Source organism: Aplysia californica, unplaced genomic scaffold, assembly GCF_000002075.1.
Source record: "Aplysia californica isolate F4 #8 unplaced genomic scaffold, AplCal3.0 scaffold00130, whole genome shotgun sequence".
In the NCBI taxonomy this organism is placed as follows: Eukaryota; Metazoa; Mollusca; class Gastropoda; order Aplysiida; family Aplysiidae; genus Aplysia; species Aplysia californica.
The window spans coordinates 607,451-627,134 of record NW_004797400.1 but is presented as its reverse complement, the minus strand read 5'-3'; the positions used below and the strand labels follow the sequence as shown (position 1 = coordinate 627,134).

Sequence of the window (19,684 nt, the reverse complement as noted above, 5' to 3'; positions counted from 1 at the left end):
ACACACACACACACACACACACACACACACACACACACACACGCAGCCTTTGTCTTCATCATGTCAAAATTTTTTCATACGTGTTTGATGTGTTTTTATAGATATTATTCACCGAGTGCACTTGAGAGGCTCATTCATGGTCACCAGGGCTGCATGGCCTCATATGAAGAAGCAAGGCTATGGGAGGTGAGTTGTTGGGTGTATTGTATAAGCATCTTTGTTTTATTTTGGTGAGTGTTTTACAGCACTCACAACTGTATTAGGTCGTATGAGCCCGCGGGACACATTAAACATTTTCAGTTTGGTAGGAATGAATTTTGATTTTTTGCCTGGGCGGCGGCCAAAGCCAACTCTTGTCGATTTTGACTACCAGGGATCTTTAATGTGCGTAACTTGAGAGTTTTTGCCCTTATATGAGAAGTCAAGGTGTTAGATCTTACCTACTCTAAGATCAAGAGTGTGTCTGAAAGACAGCAATAGAAAGGGCAAAAGGGAAAGGGGGAGGGAGGTGGGGGCAGAAAGTGGAGACGAAAGCAGATGACAGAGCATGATTAGAAAGCAAGAAAGGAGGTTAAAGGAGAAAATGTTAAAGAAGAAAATTTTCCGTCGCTGTGAGATTTTGAACCCAAGACCTTTTGAATGAGAGGCAAACACTTAACCTCTAGACCGCAAGAGCCCCCGCATCTTTGTACTAGATTAATTTTTTTGCTATGCTGAAAAGCTGTTTTAGTGAATGATAGGTGCAATTTTTAAATAGTTTTTCGTAATTGTCTGGCGTCTTTCTTTATTAGGTTTGAAATATTGGAGCTGAAATAATGTGTGTACTAACAAATTTGATTTTGTGTTCTGACATCATTTTTGGACTCAACGTAATTAAGTGTTACCCACTCTAAGTTATACACACCCTCACCTAGATACCCTCTAGAACAAGTACATAAACGCAGAAATACTCTTGAATACACGCGTACCTATATGTGCACACAAATACACCTGAAATTGAGCAAAGATATTTTCTAGTGGGTGGTTGGCGTGTGCTCTGGTGTGGTTTGCTCCTTCTTTCCTATCAAACATCTATCGTCCTTATCTCCCCTTCTTCTTTTTTATGTTTGTTACTCTCTTGTAACGACTCTAATCTTCTGGCGCTCATATGACCTTGTGCAATTGCGAGTGCTGTAAAACATCTATTTAAACTAAAAACTGAAAGATATTTTCTATTGTTTGGAACCTTCATCAAGATTTTTTTGCTTCTCAGAATCATCATGGTGAGCTCTTCAGCCGGAATTTATGGCAATTTTGGTCAAGCTAACTACAGTGCAGCAAAACTTGGATTGTCAGCTCTTTCAAAGACTTTGTCACTGGAGGGCATCAAGTACAATATCAGGTCCAACTGCATTGCACCCATTGCAGGCTCCAGGTTGACTGAGACAGTTATGCCGCCAGGTAGATGCTTTCTCTTATTCCATCCCTTTTTAATTTTGTAGTTCTCAAAGTAAGTGTTCATCAGCCCCTTCTTGTGTATGTTGTATTTGTACAGATTTGATTTATGGTTTGGCTTAATTCTTCTGCTAAGAAATTACATATTTCACACCTTTGCGTCAACCGTATTGCAGTTTTCAAAATGCTTTTTTAACAATGCTGGCTGGTAGCAAAGGGGTGATGGGAATGTACTGTGTTTGGGCACATTTTATGACATTATGACACATGTTGTCGCTTCACTCTGGGCAAGTGCTAAAGATTTTACCGGGTAATGTTAATTGTGATTTTTGTTTGTTTTATTCTTCTTTTGTATGCTGAGGTCCTGACTATTGTGATCTTATGTCAAGTCATGTACACTTCACACCCTTGAGCCTTGTGCATAAACATCGGTCTCTGCTTGCTCTCTCCACGTTTTCAGCTAGGTATGAAGTCCAATGGAGTTGAAAAGAAAGAGAATATCACACCTGTTTGGAGGCGGTTAAGAGTGCCAAAGTTAAGCTGGGCTGGAATGTTCATAACAAACAATTTAATTTGTACCCGTTTTTCATGTAAATATATATGTGAGCAGAGATTGTATTAACATCAGAAAGATTAATTGCGTAAATGTATTATCTTGGCCACCTGTTGACATCATGCAGTGTTCATGGGAAGGTGTCAGGTGGGGAAAAAAAATCTTGCATGCCTTCAATTACCAGCAGTTTATGTTTATGGAAACCGCCCAGCGGCAGTCTTTTGATTAACCTTATCTTTTACCATTATCTTCATATCCTCTCCTCCTGTTCCTTACTCTTGTTTATTCTTTTTTTTTGTGTGCATAAGCTGAAACAGGTGAATGACTTGACCTTTTCTCACAGTCTGTAAGGATTTCTCTTTACTTAATATTTCAGTTGTTGACAGGATAGAAGGTTCACCAACATCTTAACTGATATTATGCTGCATTGCTATTTGGATGTCCATTGTTACAATCCTTATTGGGGCATTCGTAAACTTTGGTTGTTTAGCAAGTTTTTATGGCTCATCGCTCTCTTGGGTTTTTTATATATGGACTTCATTAACTGAGGTCCTGCTACATGTAGAGATTTCTTATTGTTAAAGTATTGTCTTCTGTAAGTAATACGTTAAAAGGGGTGTGTTTTGGTTTTGGATTCTTTTAGTTTATGGAGAGGTTGATGAAAGAGAGCCACTATTTAACACTTGAAAAGCTGTGTTTTAAAAATGATGTGCAAATGAATGTACCATGGCTTCAGTTTGGTCTCACATCCTTTGCCCCCCCTCAGATTTGGTTGCAGCCCTAAAGCCTGAGTATGTGGCCCCTGTGGTTGTCTACCTTTGTCATGACAGCTGTGAAGAGACTGGAGGACTCTTTGAGATTGGAGCAGGATGGGTGGGCAAATGTGAGTTTCTTACATTATTATGTTTATGGCTAAACGAGTAAATGTGTGTAGTTCATGGATTTAGAAATAAATCATTAATGAGTTAAGTATGTTTATTCTGTTGTGAGACCCAAAATGAGTGCTTTTTTTGTTGTTGCAGTTTTAATTTCTCATTTTGACTAACTCTTAAAATATTGTTATTTATGTCTTATATTTTTAAGACACAAACTCACAGTATATGAGTGAGTGTAGATTTACTTGTATTTTTTTGCAAGGGGTCTTTCAGACCTCATTTTTAATTTCTCCTTTTTTTACAGTTCTATTTTCTGTCATACAAGGAGATCACAATCTATTTATCTGCCTTTCTGTTTGTACATGTAGAATATATATATTATATACATAAAATATATAGAAACACATAATATGCACAAAGTGAAAGAGTGAGAGAAATGTGTTTATATCTTTGTCTTAGAATAGTTTTACACAGTTCATATCATATGGTATATCTGGTTTATTAGGATGATCCTGTTACAAATAAAATGAGGCGAGCTTGCAAAATAGTGTTCCTTAGAGTGAAAGTAATTTAAATATTTTGAGGTTGGCTGGTGTTACTAAATGTGGGTAAGAACTGACTTTTTTTGTTGAGCAGAATTTCAAAGGTATGTGAACATACATTTTTGAAAGTTATGAAACTAGGCATATTATTGCTGTCATGTGAGTAAGTCCTGTTTGACAGGGTGAGAACAAAATATCTTAGTTGCGCGTCTGTCTAGTGACAGCATTTATATATTTTTTTCTCTGTAATACATACTTTTTCAGTGCGTTGGCAGCGAACAGAGGGTGTGTTGCTGAGAGAAAAGAACAAGGCAGTCACTGCAGAGGCTGGTAAGTGTGAAATAGCTGTTAGAGCATTATTTTGTAGGAGCGAATTAGGGATGTAAATGTTTCAGATTTTCACTTGTTTTAGACTTTTATCCCCTTCCTATTGTGGAAAAAATATCATCAAATAAAAGGGCAGAGAGAGAGAAAGAGAGGAGGAGGAGGAAATCAATAAAAATGGTAAGTTAGAAAAGTTTCTATTTCATTTAACTGAATTACGTGATGCATATGTATCTCGGGTCTTGCACATAATATTATGAACCCTGTAGTCTTTGTCGCACATTTAATTGGCACAGAAACACACGTCCATGGCTACGCAGTGGGAGTTTTCCTTCTGGATCCCCAAGAAAGGCTCCCACCTGTGACAGTTGTGTTTGATTTTCAGATTTTATTTTTGGAATTCCCATGCACATCCCTGGAGAGTGTTGATTTTTCTTTTTGTAATATTATATATAGCAACAAAATATCCTGACAATAGGCAAACCAAAATGTATGTCAAATTACAGAGAGAGCAAAGTTAGTTTCAGCCAGACTCCATTTGCTGTGTGTGTACTGGCCATTCTGATTTTCTGCTGATCTGACAAATGCAATTTGTTTGACAAGTGTCAGCCCCGCTGCAGAATCTATCAGCATGTGGTTGTGGAATTGTGCAAAGAAATCTTTTACCATTAATATATTGCTAAGACAGTGTGCTTAAGATCTTCAACGATAGACTTCAGATTCTATTTTTAGCTTGTTAGGTGTTTCAAAGTGATATATAAATAGATTGCCTATGTCAAGATCAATGTTGTACCATGGTGTTTCTGTGCATTTGTTTAAGAATGGAAGATTGTACTTTGTACTTTTTTTTGGTGAGTTTTATGTTCTTACAGTGTTCTGGACCCATGAAGTAACTCACTGCTAACTTTTTTTGTCTTTCAGTCAGAGACAACTGGGACAGGATCACAGATTTTGCCTCTGCGACAATTCCAGATGGTATTGATTTTGCTTTTATGTTTCTGTTCTCAGAATTTTTAGAATTTTACTTTGGCCGCTTTGCAATTAAGCAAAGGGGCTTTTGAATTCTGTTTGATTTTAAATTAAAGCGCTACTCTGTGTTAACTTGTCTTTTTATCTCTCAAGTCTGTTTGAGATAGATGCCAAGTTGAAGATTGTACGTCTGAAATTGCTAACACATTTTTGTGTTTCGTTTTACATGAACTCATTTAAATGTTTTCTTTGCGTTAGAGATCTTATAAAAAATTGATCAGATGAGTATGTCAAGCCATTCGGTTAAGTTATGGTCTTCCCGTTCTCTAGTTTGATTATCATAGAAATAGGCTCTATGATGTGACTCATGGAATTTAAGAAGCAAGCAAGATTTAGGAAACGAAAACATCTGGTTTCACTTTGTCAAAGCTTCAGTTTGGCGATAAATGAGAGAATTCATTCTTGCTGTCTTGCATCAACGTAATGATGCAACTGGACTTATAGAAACATCATAACTTAAACAAAAATTGGAATATTGCTTTCAAATAAAAAAAAGTAGTGCGTTCAGAAAGGTGTGGATTATGCTAATGGCTTTGTCTGATTAGAAAGTAATGCTGATTTGCTTTTTCATGTTTGGTGAGTGTCTTTTTTCCTTCAAAATATATTTTTCTCTCCACCATCACTCATTCAAGTCCTTGTTATGCATGCTAAGGTAAAATTAATCCTTGTTTTATGTCTGAACGTATTCCTCATTCAATTTCCTTCAGTTTGATATTCCACATGTTACCTTTTGAAAGACGGCTATGCATATATGAAGTTATTTTGTACATCACCTTTATAGCCAAATCGAGTGAGAAATTGATTACGCTTAGACCCCCAAAAAACTATATCCGGAAAGAGTTAATTGTACTCTGCTCTTGTTCTTTTCCAGGATCGAACAGTTTTGTGTTCGGTTTAGTCAATCAGGTTGATGAGGAGGAGAGGCAAGATGCAGAAGCTTCTCAGTCATCTGACCCTTTGGTATGCATTCTCTGCTTTCTTTTACAGCTTGTCAAAAAAAAAAAAGATAAAAAATGAAATCTGTTTATATTGTCAGATGTGGGTCATCTACTTAGTAAATAGAAGATTTATTACTGTCAGAAAAAAATCATTAAGACAGTAAATGAAAATTTTTTTTCAAAATGAAAAGTATGAGTTTCTTAGGCACTTCAAAGGACTTATGACGTGGGACTTTTTCTTCTTGAAAGGAGAGATTCTCTTGATGTCCTATGACATTACGTGAAAATGCCTCAACTCATTACATTGCTCCAGTATTGACCTTAGTGTTCATCATCATGCAGACCTGTTATTCTTTTTGTTGTTGATGTCATTTATTCAGCTATGGGTGGAGTTTTTGCCAAGTGATTTGTACAGGAGCGTTTCATATGCATATAGTGATACAGATGAGACTCATGGTGTCTGGCCTGAAGATTGGAAATAGGCTCTATAGTTATCTTGTGTTACGTCATAGAGCAGAGAACGGACTTCATCTTATAAGAAAACGTGTAATAGTGGGAGAAAGTTGTTGCCATATTGTATTCTGATGGAAATTGATGTGTATGTTATTCAGCTGTTTTTACGGATGATGAAGTGTCTTGCTTTTTCCTATGGTGGTCGTCAGTGGTGTCTCTCTCTCTGTTCTATTATCGTCTTTGGCGTGTAAACTTTTAATTTTTAATCCCGACGGAGAAAGATCCCAGTTCTCTGCAGAGCTATTTATGAATTCAGAGGTGAAACGGCAAAAAAAGTGTTGTGTGGTCGAAAATATATTTCCTTGAGTAAAAGTATGCTAGGCCATTCCTAATAATGTACAAAAGGGATTTTTCACAAAACAGTCTGTTTATATTTTTTAAGATTATTTTTTTCACATTATTAGACTTCACAGAGTGTTAAAAATGTGCTAGAAGTTAAGTCATGATGCCTCTGTTATTCTGGTTTCATTTTGGCATTATTTTCCCACCAAACCCTAAAATGTCAGGTACCAAAATTTTCAACGTGATCTCCCCTACACAGTTAAATGTTGTGTGCATGAATACATCCAATCCTCGAGCAAACATTGATTTTGTGCATCTGAACACCATGATATAAATTGCATCCAGTATGTTATATTCGGTTCTGTACTAATTTCCTCCCTTTTTTTAAAGTGGAAAAGATTCCTTTGAAATTATAGTTGTCCAAGGATTCATTTGTTGCGTGCCTCAAGATATATTCCTTGTTTGATTATAATATGTCATCAGTATGTTCTCTCTGAATATAATATCCCCAAACAGTTGTATATAAGTTCTGTTTGTAAATCTATAATGTTTCCTGCAAAACTGGTTATAAAATAAGTCTGTGTCACAAAGTGTTGAAATGGTTTGGAAGTTAGCTTGTTCAGCAAATACTAGCTAGTACAAGTGCTGTTTGCATAAAAACCCAGAAAACTTTAAAGCTGTTTTGCTTAAAACTTTATTTGACACCTTGTTGTGCAAAATAGCACATCTTTAAAATTATGTGAGGTATTTTAAAAATTAAAAAAGCAACTTCTCCAGCATTGAATTTCCTGCAAGAATATGTCCCTTAATCAAAATGCAAAACTTCCGACAACTGGGGCTGTTCTTCAGGCACACACACATTTTTTCCGTGGCCCATCAGGCCAGCCAGAACTAATTTTATGAGTACAGTGGTCAAAGGATGCCACTGGTAAGTTCTTCTTTTCATTCCTTTCTGTTGTTTCTGTCTCATACTTTTTACCTTACTGTAAATGTCCATTATTATATCTATGTGTTTCTCTTTACTCTTAACTAAGTAGTTGACAAGATCTACTTTTTTGCTTGAAGCAACTTTGAGTTGATAAATAATTCACGATTCCATTTCTTTTACTATATTCATACAATGGAGTCTGCTTAAACAGAACACAGCTAATCCAAAAACAGCATGAACCAAAAGAAAATGAAATCCCTGACTTTTTATCTTCTATTTAAGTAACCTCTGTAAACACCAAAAACACTGCTAAACTGAAGAAAATCCAGCAGTCCCGCAGATTTCTGTTTAGCAGACTCCACTGTAGTTTCTTTCTATCCAGCCCTTTATGGATCAAGAAAAACTGCTAGTGACCCGATGCCTCAGTCCTCTTAATATTGATGTTAATGTTTATCTTTGTTTGTAGGCCAGAGCAAAAGCCTTCAAGTCAGCAGCAGTCAAGTTTTCGTACACAGAGAGAGATGTCATTCTGTATGCATTAGGAGGTGAGTCAAAGAGAATTCGTTTGTTTAGAATTTTTTCTGTTTGTTTTCAAATATTGTTGAGTCTTTGATGACTTTCTTTGTCATTGTTTCACTCGAAGCTTATTGTCATTCCTGTGAGTAATTTGAATTTATTAGATTTTTTAGGATCAAAGTATATTGGCATAAGAACATGTGTTTGAAGCAAAGAAATCACATCTGGATACGAAGAGAGTTATGCACTGACACTGTCTTCTGAGAAAAGAAATTCTTAAGTGTATTTCTTAGAATTTATTCAGTAAAAAACATGAAGAAAAAAATTCTTTTGAATATTGTCCTCCAGCTTACCAACAGATGTCTGATTTTTTATTTTTGTTTACTTTGTTTCACTCTAAGCTAAATGTTATTCCTGTGAGTAATTTCAATTAAATCTGATTTTTGAAGTTCAAATTGTTAGCATAAAAACTTGTCTTTAAGCAAAGAAGTCCCATCTGGGTATAAACAATTTAATTTAAATTCAAGTAGTATATTTATATGATGACTGTCAATGTTTTTTTCAGTGGGTACGTCTGTTGCACAAGAAGATTATCTGAAGTTCCTGTTTGAGCTGTCTGAAGACTTCAGTGTGATTCCATCCTTTGGGGTGATCCCTGCATTTGGATGCCTCAATGAAAGTCTAACAAGTGGTCTGCCTGGGTTTTCAGTGGATCCAACCAAAGTACGGTCAGATTGTTTATCAAGATTTGAGAAAGTTACTATTGCTTGTAAGAAGGTTAATAAATCAAGTAACTTTCGATATTTTGCCATACATGTATTACAAATTTATTGTTTCATTTGTCAGTTCAATGAATGGTACACGGCTCGGGAGAAAAACATGTCATCAGTGAGAGCTAGATGCTCAAGTCCCTTCTGTCTATTCAGGTGTCTCAGAAACTAGAAAAAAACCAATACCCCCTCCCTCCCCCCCCCCCCCCCCCCAAATAAATGTTGTATTAATATATATTGAACTTTTTAAGGTCTCAAAAAATAGGTGTGCTAGCTTTTTCCAGTGTAACAAAGTTTTTGATTTATTTGTATAAAGCTTGTTTTCTTTGTTGTTAGATACTGCATGGAGAGCAGTACCTTGAACTGTATAAGCCAATACCTCCATCTGGGACCCTGACGTCTCAGCTGTCAGTGGCTGACATTTTGGACAAAAAGTCTGGGGCTCTCATTTTGTACAATGGTAAGTTGAATTTAAGCTTGTTGTAGCTTTGGTGCAAAGCCATTTTTTAGTTAGCCTTAAAGATATTGTGTAATTGATCATGCATCACACTGATCACATTTACCATCTTCATAAGCTTTTACTTATCGAATTTAACAGAAGAAGTAATAAAATACCTGCTTTTTTATGAAGGAGTTTTGTAAGAAAAAAATACAACCCCCCCCCAAAGAAGCCCTGTAAATTCATGTTTCTTATTCATGATTTCTAAATATCACCAGTTTCAATGTAGAAGGTGCAACATATTGTTTGGACCTGATCTATTGGTCTGTTGCAAGTGTTTTTAATGCTCTCTCTCTCTGTCTCTCTCTCTCTCTCTCTCTCTCTCTCTCTGTCTCTCTCTCTGTGTCTCTCTCTCTCTGTCTCTCTCTCTCTCTGTGTCTCTCTCTCTCTCTCTCTGTCTGTCTCTCTCTCTGTCTCTGTCTCTGTCTCTTTCTCTCTCTCTTTCTCTCTTTCTCTCTCTCTCTCTGTCTGTGAAATATAGACCCATGGCCTTAAATTTTCGATTGAAATATGCTGATCATGCGGGGTTTTCTTTTTATAAGAAGCAAAAAGAATTTTGATGTCTTTTTCAGTGGAAACTTTCGATGAGAACAATGAAATGGTTGCCTTCAATCAGTTCAGCACCTTTGCTGTTGGCTCTGGCAATTTCGGTGGGCCAAAGACCACAACTGTTGGGTACCCCCTGGCAGAAACCCCCAAACGAGCCCCAGATGCTGTGATGCAGGAGAAAACATCAGTGGATCAAGTAAGCACGGGAGGGTTTGGTTTGTTGTGTCTTGTGAGCACATTCCAAATCTCATGGATTTAACTATTGTCAGGAGTCTGCAAGTCATTTTTGAACAGTTGTATCTTGATCTACTATTATTTTTAATTTTAGATATATATGATTAACTGTCTGTTGCAAAACTTTGATACAGAGTGTAAGTCAATATTGAGGCAAGTTCCTTATCACATATAACTGATTTTTTTTTATTTTTTAGGGGGGGGGGGGGTTTGATCTCTTTCATTTATGTTTTGTTTCTTTACCTTGGATTAGTTTGATTGTCCTACCCTGCCTCCCCTTTTTTCCTTTTCCTTCTAGTTCTCCATAGTTTAGTACTTAATACTCAAAATATGTAGGTTTATAATAATAATAATAATATATAACATTTATATAGCGCATTTCCAAAAAAAGTAGCTCAATGCGCTTTACATTGGAATACCCATTTTTCAAAACCTTTCTTACTACTCCCTTTCTTCTCATGCAATATACATTAATGCACACACACACACACACACACACACACACTCACACACACACACACACACACACACACACACACACACACACACACACACACACGCACACACGCACACACACAGAGACTATACTTAATAAGACTTTGAGGTCTACTTACAGGTGATCACATGTAACATTCTATGATATCTTATCATACCTTTACTACATGTTTTACACAACATGTTGTTGATTTTCTTGGAGAGACTCATAGAAGGCTTAGAGTGTGCTTTATTATGTTTTTAAAAAAATTTCCATGTTACTTCATTTAATGTTCCTGACAGACCAGACTGTTGACTGCTTTTTCTTTTAATTGGAACTCAGTTATTCTCTGTTTGGTTTGAGTTGCTTAATTTGATTTGGGGATGTTTTTTTCAAGATTTTAATTTTTTTCGACTTTAGAAAAGGATTATTTTATTCAGTTTTAAAGAAAAAAGTCATTTCGTTTAAATGCTTTCATGCATTCTCTTTCTCTTTTTTAGGCAGCTCTTTATCGATTGAGTGGAGATCGCAACCCACTGCACATTGACCCAAGTTTTGCTGCCATGGGAGGTAATTGTATTAGTTCTTGTTTCATGTACCCCCAAAGCAATGCATCTCAGTCAGAGTTGTTTTGCTTTTCCTTGAGATAGGCAATAGCAGTAGTGTTGGTCTCAAAAGAGAAGGCTTTAGAAGTTTAGCTTGCTTTTGATTTTTCTGGAATTCACAAGTTTTTTGCTGTTCTTTTTAAAATTCTTCTAACATTAAAGTTAATTTACCCATGATTTAGAGCATTGTGCTGTACAGTGGTCTCTGGCTAATAGCAGCATCTTTGATGACAAGCTGATTTTCGTGCACCACTTCCCATTTGATTTCCTGAAGTAAGTTGCATCATTGAGCTGAGCCCGCCGTAAGGTTTGAAGTTTTCTGACATTGAGATCACAGACAACGACTGTCATCATTACTCGTGTGTAGCCCTCTCATACTGTCTGCTCACCACGCTTTGCCAAGCATTAGCTGTCCTCATTGCACAATTCTGACTCGCGACTTGTCCTTATGTCTATTTCCTCGGCAAAGTCTCAATTTAAAGCAATAAAGGAAGGCATATGGTATTTGTTTGCTTCCATCAGTCCAAGTGAAATTAATCATTTTTATGGCTGTTCCATTTATGACACTAGCACAGGAATGGTCATGTTATTAAACAGAGTTGACAATTCGGAATGTGCACTTACAAGTGATAAGTGCTTAAGTAAAATTTGCCTTGGTGCTGCTCGGGTGCGTTAACTCTTTATCTATGTGGGGGTAAAAACCCACTATGCCGGACCCCTTCTTTGGTACTTAATGTAAAAATGACAAAAATGTCAATAAATGGGTCATTAAATCAAAACAAGTGAACCTATTTTGATGGTTCTTCATCTATTGAACGGACTCCCGGTAAAAGAGACAAATTTTTGGCAATTGCCTTAAAGGTAATTTGACACAGAAGTCAAAATAAAGGAATGTGCCCGACCTGCTCCCAGCAGTTCACCTGCATAGCGGTTCCGACCGTGAGCTGCTGGGAACGGCTTGCCGGAGATAAAGAGTTAATGCAGTTCTTGCTTTACCCTGTGTGCTGTAAGTGGGAGGCCAGAGACCACTGTGTGATGTTGTGTGTTGGAACACACTTCAAACATAAATCTCGGACTTGACAAGTTTGCACCCAACATCAGTAATATCTAAAGTTTGGCATTTTAAGATTTTTACAACTTAATGTACTGAATGTTAGTTTTTGAAAGAGTATGGACGTTTTTTTCAGTAATGGCCTTGAATGAGGTTTTTTTCTGCATTGCCCCCAATTATAAAAAAATGACCTCTTTCTTCCTTCATGTAAGAATTAGCAAAAAATGCAGTGGACTAATTGCCTTTAACCTGAAATGATTTGTATGTGACAGTTGTTTTCCACGTGAAACCTGAAACTGTTTTTGGATTTTTCAAACTTTTGCTAAATGTATTGAATTTCTCCAGCAGGTTTATAATAATTATATGTGTCACGACACGGTGGAATCAGGTGCTCGTCAATATTTGGGTTTGTAGAGTTATTGGTATTGCATAAAAGTTGGATCGTTTGTCTTGCTTTCAATTTATAGATTACCCATTTATCTTGAGTACATGTCAAGATATTTGTAATTGAATGAGGTGGGAGTCACTTTGTTTCAGACTTAAAATTAGGGAGAAAATGGCCACCAAAGTTTGGTTATTTTCAAAGCCTCAGAGTCCGTGGAAACCGACCATATACATATTTTGTCGCTTTAATCAGCATTTTTCTAATATAATTCACACTGAAATGAGTTCTTAAATGAACATAGACGGTGTCAAGCCAACGAAAAAAATTTTGACAAAAATTGCCAAACCAGCGGAAAAGTCTTAGTTTCTTTTCTTTCACCATTTTGAAGAGCGCCTGATTTCACCACGCTGCCTCACATATTGCTTTCTTAGATGCTGGAAAGTTCTAATGTTGTGTTATCAGCCTTTTGTCTTCTGTTCAAGAACAGTTTTCTTCATATCATTCAGGTTTCAAAACACCTATCCTCCATGGACTCTGCAGTTTTGGCCATTCTGTGCGGCATGTAATGAAGACATTTGCTAACAACGACATGAGCAAATTCAAGAGTGTGAAAGTGAGTGGTCCCCAGAGAATGACTTTCTCGCTGTGTGGTAGTTACTTTAGTCCGGAAAGAAGCAAAGCTATCTGTGTAATAAATAAATCTGTGTTGGACTTTCTGTTATGAAATGTAGGAGCATTTTTTGTTTTTCCTCCTCTCATTATGGTCTGGCTGATTATATTCTATGAGCTCCTGGTTGTACTCTCTACTTTTGAATCTCTTGCTTTTCACACACACACCGCACATCCTCTCCCCCCCCCCCTCTCACCCACACATCCACCCACACACACACACACACACACACACACAGACACACACACACACACACACACACACTTACACACAAACACACACACAGGCTTCCCCTCATATCTTGATTTTTTTTCTTTCTCCTTTACCACTGTACGACAATGTAGATATGTCTGTCTGCAGTCTTCTCGGACAATGGTGTATGTATCAAGTAAGGCGGACTCTACTCCTATTGTGGAGGTTGTGGCGTTGTTGTTGTTGTTGTTGTTATCGATCCAGTAACAGCTGGGCTCTCGCCCTTCTGTCCAATGCCATGTAGAAGGTTGTGGCGTAGGACTTACTTCGAGTTGTTCGTTGCTCAGCATGTTCATATATGCACTTTCTGTTTTGTTCCAGATCTGTCCTTTTCCAAGTTTGCAATTGTTTGTTTCAACAGGTGAGATTTTCCAAGCCTGTCTTGCCTGGACAAAGTTTGCGAACTGAAATGTGGAGAGAGGGTAACCGAATTCTCTTCCAGACAAAGGTGAGATGCCCCTATCAGTGTTTGAAAAGCACTTACTTTATTGAATTCTTATGATTTTTAGAGACTTGGTTAATTTTGAAGTGATAAATAAAGTCTCGCAGTATAAACAGTTTCCGTGATTTTTATACCAGGTTCACTGAATTTCCGTATATTTGTCAAAAAGAAATAGGAGAATTTTGAAAAAATGAGTTGCTTGATTTCTCTTTTTCTCTTCTCATACTTTCAAAGTCACAAAGACCAGAAAAAATGTGATTCAAATATGAGCCAATTTCAGGCTTTATCCTTACTGTGAGTCCAAGAGCTTTCCCTTGCTTTGTGCTGTCTCCACATGCTTTCTCCTTAAAATATGAACCTTGCTGTATTTTGTTTCCCTGCAGATTGTCGAGAATGGTAACATCTGTATCAGTGGCGCCTATGTGGATTTGAAGGAGGTGGCAAATGTGAGCAAGCCTGTTCAGCAGGTTGGTTTCTTTGTTTTTTCGTCTTCCCCGTCAATTGTTTAGATTCTTTGGGGTCTTATCTTTTTGCACAGTTTGAGTACAGAAATACATGGCTTTCAAGAAAAGTATTGTTCATGCCATTTGAGTTCATCATTAATTTTTTCCCTACAAAATGTTCTGCTTTACTGAAAGTTAACTCGTTCTGTGCCGCTAAAATTTTTATGGGTATGGCTTTAAGAGAGAGTCTGCCTCATTTTATAGTTAACTACAGTATACTGAGTTTTTTTTCGCTGCTTGAATTGGCGATTTTTGTGATTTTTAAAGGAATTCACAATCTCAGGTCGTTTGCAAAACATTAATATGGGCGCTAGTGCATTGGAACACATGACCTCAACAATCAAAACTTTTGCGTAAAGTGAAATGGGCAAAGCATGAAAAATTAAAAAAGAGCGCCTAAAAAAATCCCAACCAAATAACTGGTGGGCAGTAATTAAAAACTTAATTACTAAAAGGGGACTCCTTTCTATGCGAAACTAACAGAACATTAGGAAATTAAAATTCAGATGAGTTCAAGATAGCAGGTGTTTTTCACTTTTTACCATGGCATTAATAGTAAACAAAACGGTTTTATGGGGTTTTAATCTGTTACTCTTGGACTTGATGCTGTCTGGTTGTTTAAAAAAAAATTATGCTTTATTAATGAAGATAAAAATATTGGTTGTAGGTCCCCTTAAGAGTTATCTCTGTAATGCATCATAATCAATAGACATCTGTACTGATTAATTTTAATATGTAAAACAAAGACTAACTGTATTGCTTTATATACTGTAAAACTCCTTCACAGAATGGCGGAGCCTTGAGGAGCAGTGGTGTGTTCCAACACATGGCCACCCAGCTCAGGTCGCAGTCTGGCCTTGTCGCTAAGGTCAATGCTGTTTACCAGTGGAACATTACTCAGGAGGGCAAGCCAGCCACCAGCTGGAGTAAGTGTGCCCATAAATAATAACGTTGTTCTTTTATCGTCATCTGGCAAGGTGTTTCTTGGTAACCAATTAGGTTGGACCTGGTATTTTTTATTTCTTCTTGCCATTGTGTTGTATTCTGGTTTTAATGGTTTATTCAGTCTTGAAACTTGTGTTTTATATACCTGCTGATATTGTATACCTATGAATAGTTCAATTTTTTATTTCTGTTTTTTTCTATGATGTCGAGGTAGTTTTCTGGACTTGTCAGGTTTGAGTTGTTTTCTGGCTCGATATAATATATCATGAGTACATGCTTTCAGGTTAAGCTTAGGATCAAATTGTGATAGATTGCAGCCTATGTTTGTATGAATGAATGATGTTCTTGAGACTGTTGGCAGGGTAGGTTTTATGGTTATCCCTTTATGACTGATCAGCATGGTATGTTAAATGATATGTGTTCGATCCCTTTATAAACTATAAAAATTGACAGTAACAATAATTTCAGTGTTTTCAGGAGGTTGTCTAAACCATTATGATATGACATTGGCATCTTTCTTTGACTTTTTTCTCTCCTACTGAATTTGCACTCTTTTGGCAGTTCTTTTTTCTCTTATAATAAGAATGATCCAACCAGGCATTTCTCATTCTTTTTTTTCTTAAGTCGTGGACTTGAAAAATTCCAAGACTGGTGAAGTGTATGAAGGCTCTGTTCGCTCCGGAAAGGTCGACTGCACAATCACAGTTTCTGATGATAACTTCATGAACTTGGTCGCAGGCAAACTGGATCCTCAGAAGGTACAATTATCTTTCTTTATTACTGTTTTGGTTAAGTGCTAATAATTTCCATAATGTTCACTTAAACAGAACTGTGGATTCTATGGAGAATGTTGAGAATTTCATGGAAGGAAAAAAAATCAATTGAAGCAGTGCTGAAAAGAAGTTTGAGTGGACTGCTCACTAAAAAAAAAAAACAATCAGGGAGAGACAAAAATAGTTCTTTTTGTACACTTGAATTTAACATAAAGGCCTTGAATATCTTGCTGGCACTGGAAAAATAGACAGCAAAAGAGGCAGGAGTAGACCAAGAACAAGGTATGAAAGAACTTGAACAGATGGGTGATAAGGAAAGACTGGGACAATGTAAGTGTTTTGAGAGCATCTGGGCAGAGAAATGAACAAACGTTGCTGATGTCTGTTTCAAATATGGCACTTTATGATGATGATGATACTTAAAACGTTCTTTAGTTCTGATCCTCTCCTGCTTTGCTGATCTTTCATGTCACTTGATCTGCTTTCTTTCTAGACTCGTTCTGATCCGAGAAAAGGACAAAATTATTTATTTTGACACTATCTGTATGCCCTAGGGTCATTTTGTACCCCCGGGGTTGTATTCTTCAGATTTTAGAATATTTGTAGTACGAAGATCTCTATGAAACTTTCAGTATTTCTCAAAAAATCATTTTGACAGACTGCTATGCAAAGCGTATGGATCGGACTAGCGAGTAAATTTCCTCTTTGGAAAGTGGTGGCACAGAGTTCCCCACATCGTATGGATACGATAGTAAAACACGACGTACGGATAGGGTTAAAGGCATTTTTAATTTAAATGTCTTGTACTGACATATTGTGGTTTGTTCCCAATTAGCCCCATGTTTATTTACCACCTTTTTGTAAGTAAGCTTTTGGAACATTTGGGGTAGACGACAGGATCTACAATGATTTTTTCCCCTTTTCTACCCTCTCCTTTCAGTTACCAGATATCTATAGATGTCATTGACAAGCATGTTTTTTTTGTCCTGGTTTTCAGTATTTTGAAAAGCACATTTTGCTTCTTTTTTTAAATTGTCTTTTTTAATTGTTATCTTTCAGGCGTTTATGACAGGAAAACTGAAGCTTTCTGGAAACATCATGTTGGCTCAGAAACTGGGAGATTTGTTTGCTCTCAGCTCCAAGATGTAAAGAATTGCCCACAGGACCTCAGACTGTGCTTTCTACACAAACAACACAAGACTAATTAGCTACCCTTTGTTTTCTCTTCCCAAAGAATGTCCTAAGGATAAAGCATACCCAATTATTTGTATGAAGAGCTAATATGATCCGTGCAATCTATGTGGTTTTGTTTGCATCTGTTTTCTTGTGATGGAACACAAATGGTTTTTCAGAAGCAGTTGATAAAGAGTTACGTGGGTATGCTTTTGCCTGCCCTGTTTCACTCATTTTGTTTGTTTTATTTCTTTTACTTACTTTTTGTTTTGTTGGCAGTATCTTTTTTGTTGTCTTTTTTCATCTTAAAAAAAACAACAACAAAAAAGCAGTTGATTTTCTTGTCCAGGACAGTAAATCGGTTTGTGTACTCCAGTGTTGTCACGCAGATATTTTTCTTTAATCATTTATTCTCGTCTTGTTTCTGCAAATTGGTTTTGGTCCATATAACTCTACCACCGAGAAAAAGATGAGCCCTTTGTATCAAAAACAATTCTTGTTATGTTTTTTGTTCCGAAGAATTATTTAAATAAACAGTGTGAACCATTTTTAATGTCTGAACATTCCTGTTTGACCAAAAGTACATTGCATGTGCACAAGTAAATGATAATTTTTTTGTCTGCACCATCTTAGAATTTTTACCTTTTTCATGGTAGATGATTTGCTCAAATGGACTAAACTGTAAATCTGACGACTTAGGTTCCATCCCAGCTGGGTCTTTTGAGAGCTTTCGTTGTTTAATTAGAAGAGTTTATTATGCTCATATGTTTTTGTCCCATCTCTGTTATAAAACGTAAATAGTGTTTTTTCATTAGAGGTTTAAAACACCAGTCGATTAGCATTATCTATTTTTACTGTCACAATGTTATATCTTTGAGGAAATGGTTGATAATTTTTTAAAAAAATGTTTGATACCACTGCGCTGAGACATGCCTTGATAATCATCTGATGTAATAAATCAAAAGATGGCAGTGAATGATACTTTCTTTTTTTGAGTGTGTGGCTTGATCAGTATCTGATCAATATTTAGAGCATATGCAGAAAGCAAAGTAGAAAAAAAAAATTTGTTTGACTCCCTGATTGTTGTAGTGCGAGTTTTACGGCACATGCTTCACAATTAGGTCACATAAGTGTTGAAGATTCGATGTGTTTATAAATAGTAACATAATAAAAGAAAAAGGAGAGATAAGGATGATGGATGCTTGATAGGATAAAAGGAGCAAACCACATCATAGCACCCGCCAAATGCCCACTCTGAGAATTTGAGGGCCTGGTTTTTAAAAAACCATCCTACCATGTTGCATTGCCTAGATATTGTTTGGTACCTTCTCATTTTTTTGGAAAGAAATTGAGATTTTTCCATATCAGTATTCATTTCTTCGTAAAGTTTAAAATCTAACATTTTTTTCTTGTTTAGAAAAAAAAAATCAATGCCTGGGGAATGATGAGCATCATTAATTGATATTTATAGCAGACGACCTTTGATCAATGAATTATCAAGATTGATTTGATATCCAGTTAATTGCTGTTGTACACTTATCCTATTCTTATCTCATTCTGCATTGTTTATAGGATGACAGTGACTGGTTTGGCCTGATTTCTGATTGTTCAAAATCAGATATCTTTACTTTCCTGGGTCAGTCAGGTCAGACCGGTGGTAACAGTTGGAATGCTTCAGGAAGCAGTTGATCAAAAGTCAGCCACATATCTTTTGTATTTATAACCAATGGTGTTTTCTGCCCTTGATGTGAGGACTGAAGTATTTTTAAACTGCCTCACTTCACTTTGCCTCACTTCACTTTCCCTCACATAGGCTGGCTGTGTCGTCACTCTCACCAAAGAAAGCAGAGGTCTAGTTCCTCTGGCTAATGTTTTACCTTACCCAACCAGAGCTTCCTAACCCAGTTACAGTCTTGCAGGCACATAGCAAAATTGGCAGGACATCGAAATCTATTTGTTATTTATGAATTTCACTTTATATAATGTATTTAAAATACAAAGAATATGCATGTATGAGAAGTAATTCAGGACCTAAAAATCTGTTCACTATGTGCGCATTTCATCATGTGCGTGTTTGCTATGTGCATGCTAGACTGAAGTTGAATTAACACTGCTTTTATGATGCTCAAACTTCAAACTACTTTTCACACAAACATAGGCAAGAAACGTCTTTCCATTATATAAATTTATTTAAGGAGGTTTTGTTAACAGTAATTATTAAGGGAAGGGATGAGGGAAAAAACGACACTGTAGCTGATGGGCGGCGACCTGGTGAAACAGAATACCTTTGAGAACACTGGATGGCTTTATAACAAAAACAGTATGGCCAGAACGAGGAGAAACCCCCGCCATAGAAAATATGGATATAATTCATGATCTGTACCTTGTACAAAAACAGGCTTGAAACAGTATTAAATCATTGGA

At 36.6% G+C, this 19,684-nt stretch overlaps 1 protein-coding gene across 2 annotated transcripts in view; it reads left to right on the top strand.

The window, feature by feature from the left end:
• Nucleotides 1-18,236, top strand: part of LOC101864683 (peroxisomal multifunctional enzyme type 2) — a 26,498-nt gene extending 8,262 nt beyond the window's left edge. For both annotated transcript variants that reach the window (XM_005096500.2, XM_035969248.1), the window contains exons 6-22: nucleotides 102-186; nucleotides 1,253-1,440; nucleotides 2,754-2,870; nucleotides 3,669-3,734; nucleotides 4,650-4,703; nucleotides 5,629-5,717; nucleotides 7,885-7,963; nucleotides 8,500-8,657; nucleotides 9,041-9,164; nucleotides 9,776-9,948; nucleotides 10,962-11,031; nucleotides 13,009-13,115; nucleotides 13,786-13,872; nucleotides 14,250-14,333; nucleotides 15,157-15,295; nucleotides 15,939-16,072; nucleotides 17,147-18,236. In XM_005096500.2, coding sequence (XP_005096557.1) covers nucleotides 102-186; nucleotides 1,253-1,440; nucleotides 2,754-2,870; nucleotides 3,669-3,734; nucleotides 4,650-4,703; nucleotides 5,629-5,717; nucleotides 7,885-7,963; nucleotides 8,500-8,657; nucleotides 9,041-9,164; nucleotides 9,776-9,948; nucleotides 10,962-11,031; nucleotides 13,009-13,115; nucleotides 13,786-13,872; nucleotides 14,250-14,333; nucleotides 15,157-15,295; nucleotides 15,939-16,072; nucleotides 17,147-17,236 — 1,844 coding nt within the window. In that variant the 3' untranslated portion in view covers nucleotides 17,237-18,236. The remainder of the gene's footprint in view (nucleotides 1-101; nucleotides 187-1,252; nucleotides 1,441-2,753; nucleotides 2,871-3,668; nucleotides 3,735-4,649; nucleotides 4,704-5,628; nucleotides 5,718-7,884; nucleotides 7,964-8,499; nucleotides 8,658-9,040; nucleotides 9,165-9,775; nucleotides 9,949-10,961; nucleotides 11,032-13,008; nucleotides 13,116-13,785; nucleotides 13,873-14,249; nucleotides 14,334-15,156; nucleotides 15,296-15,938; nucleotides 16,073-17,146) is intronic.
• The last annotated feature ends 1,448 nt before the right edge of the window (nucleotides 18,237-19,684 follow it).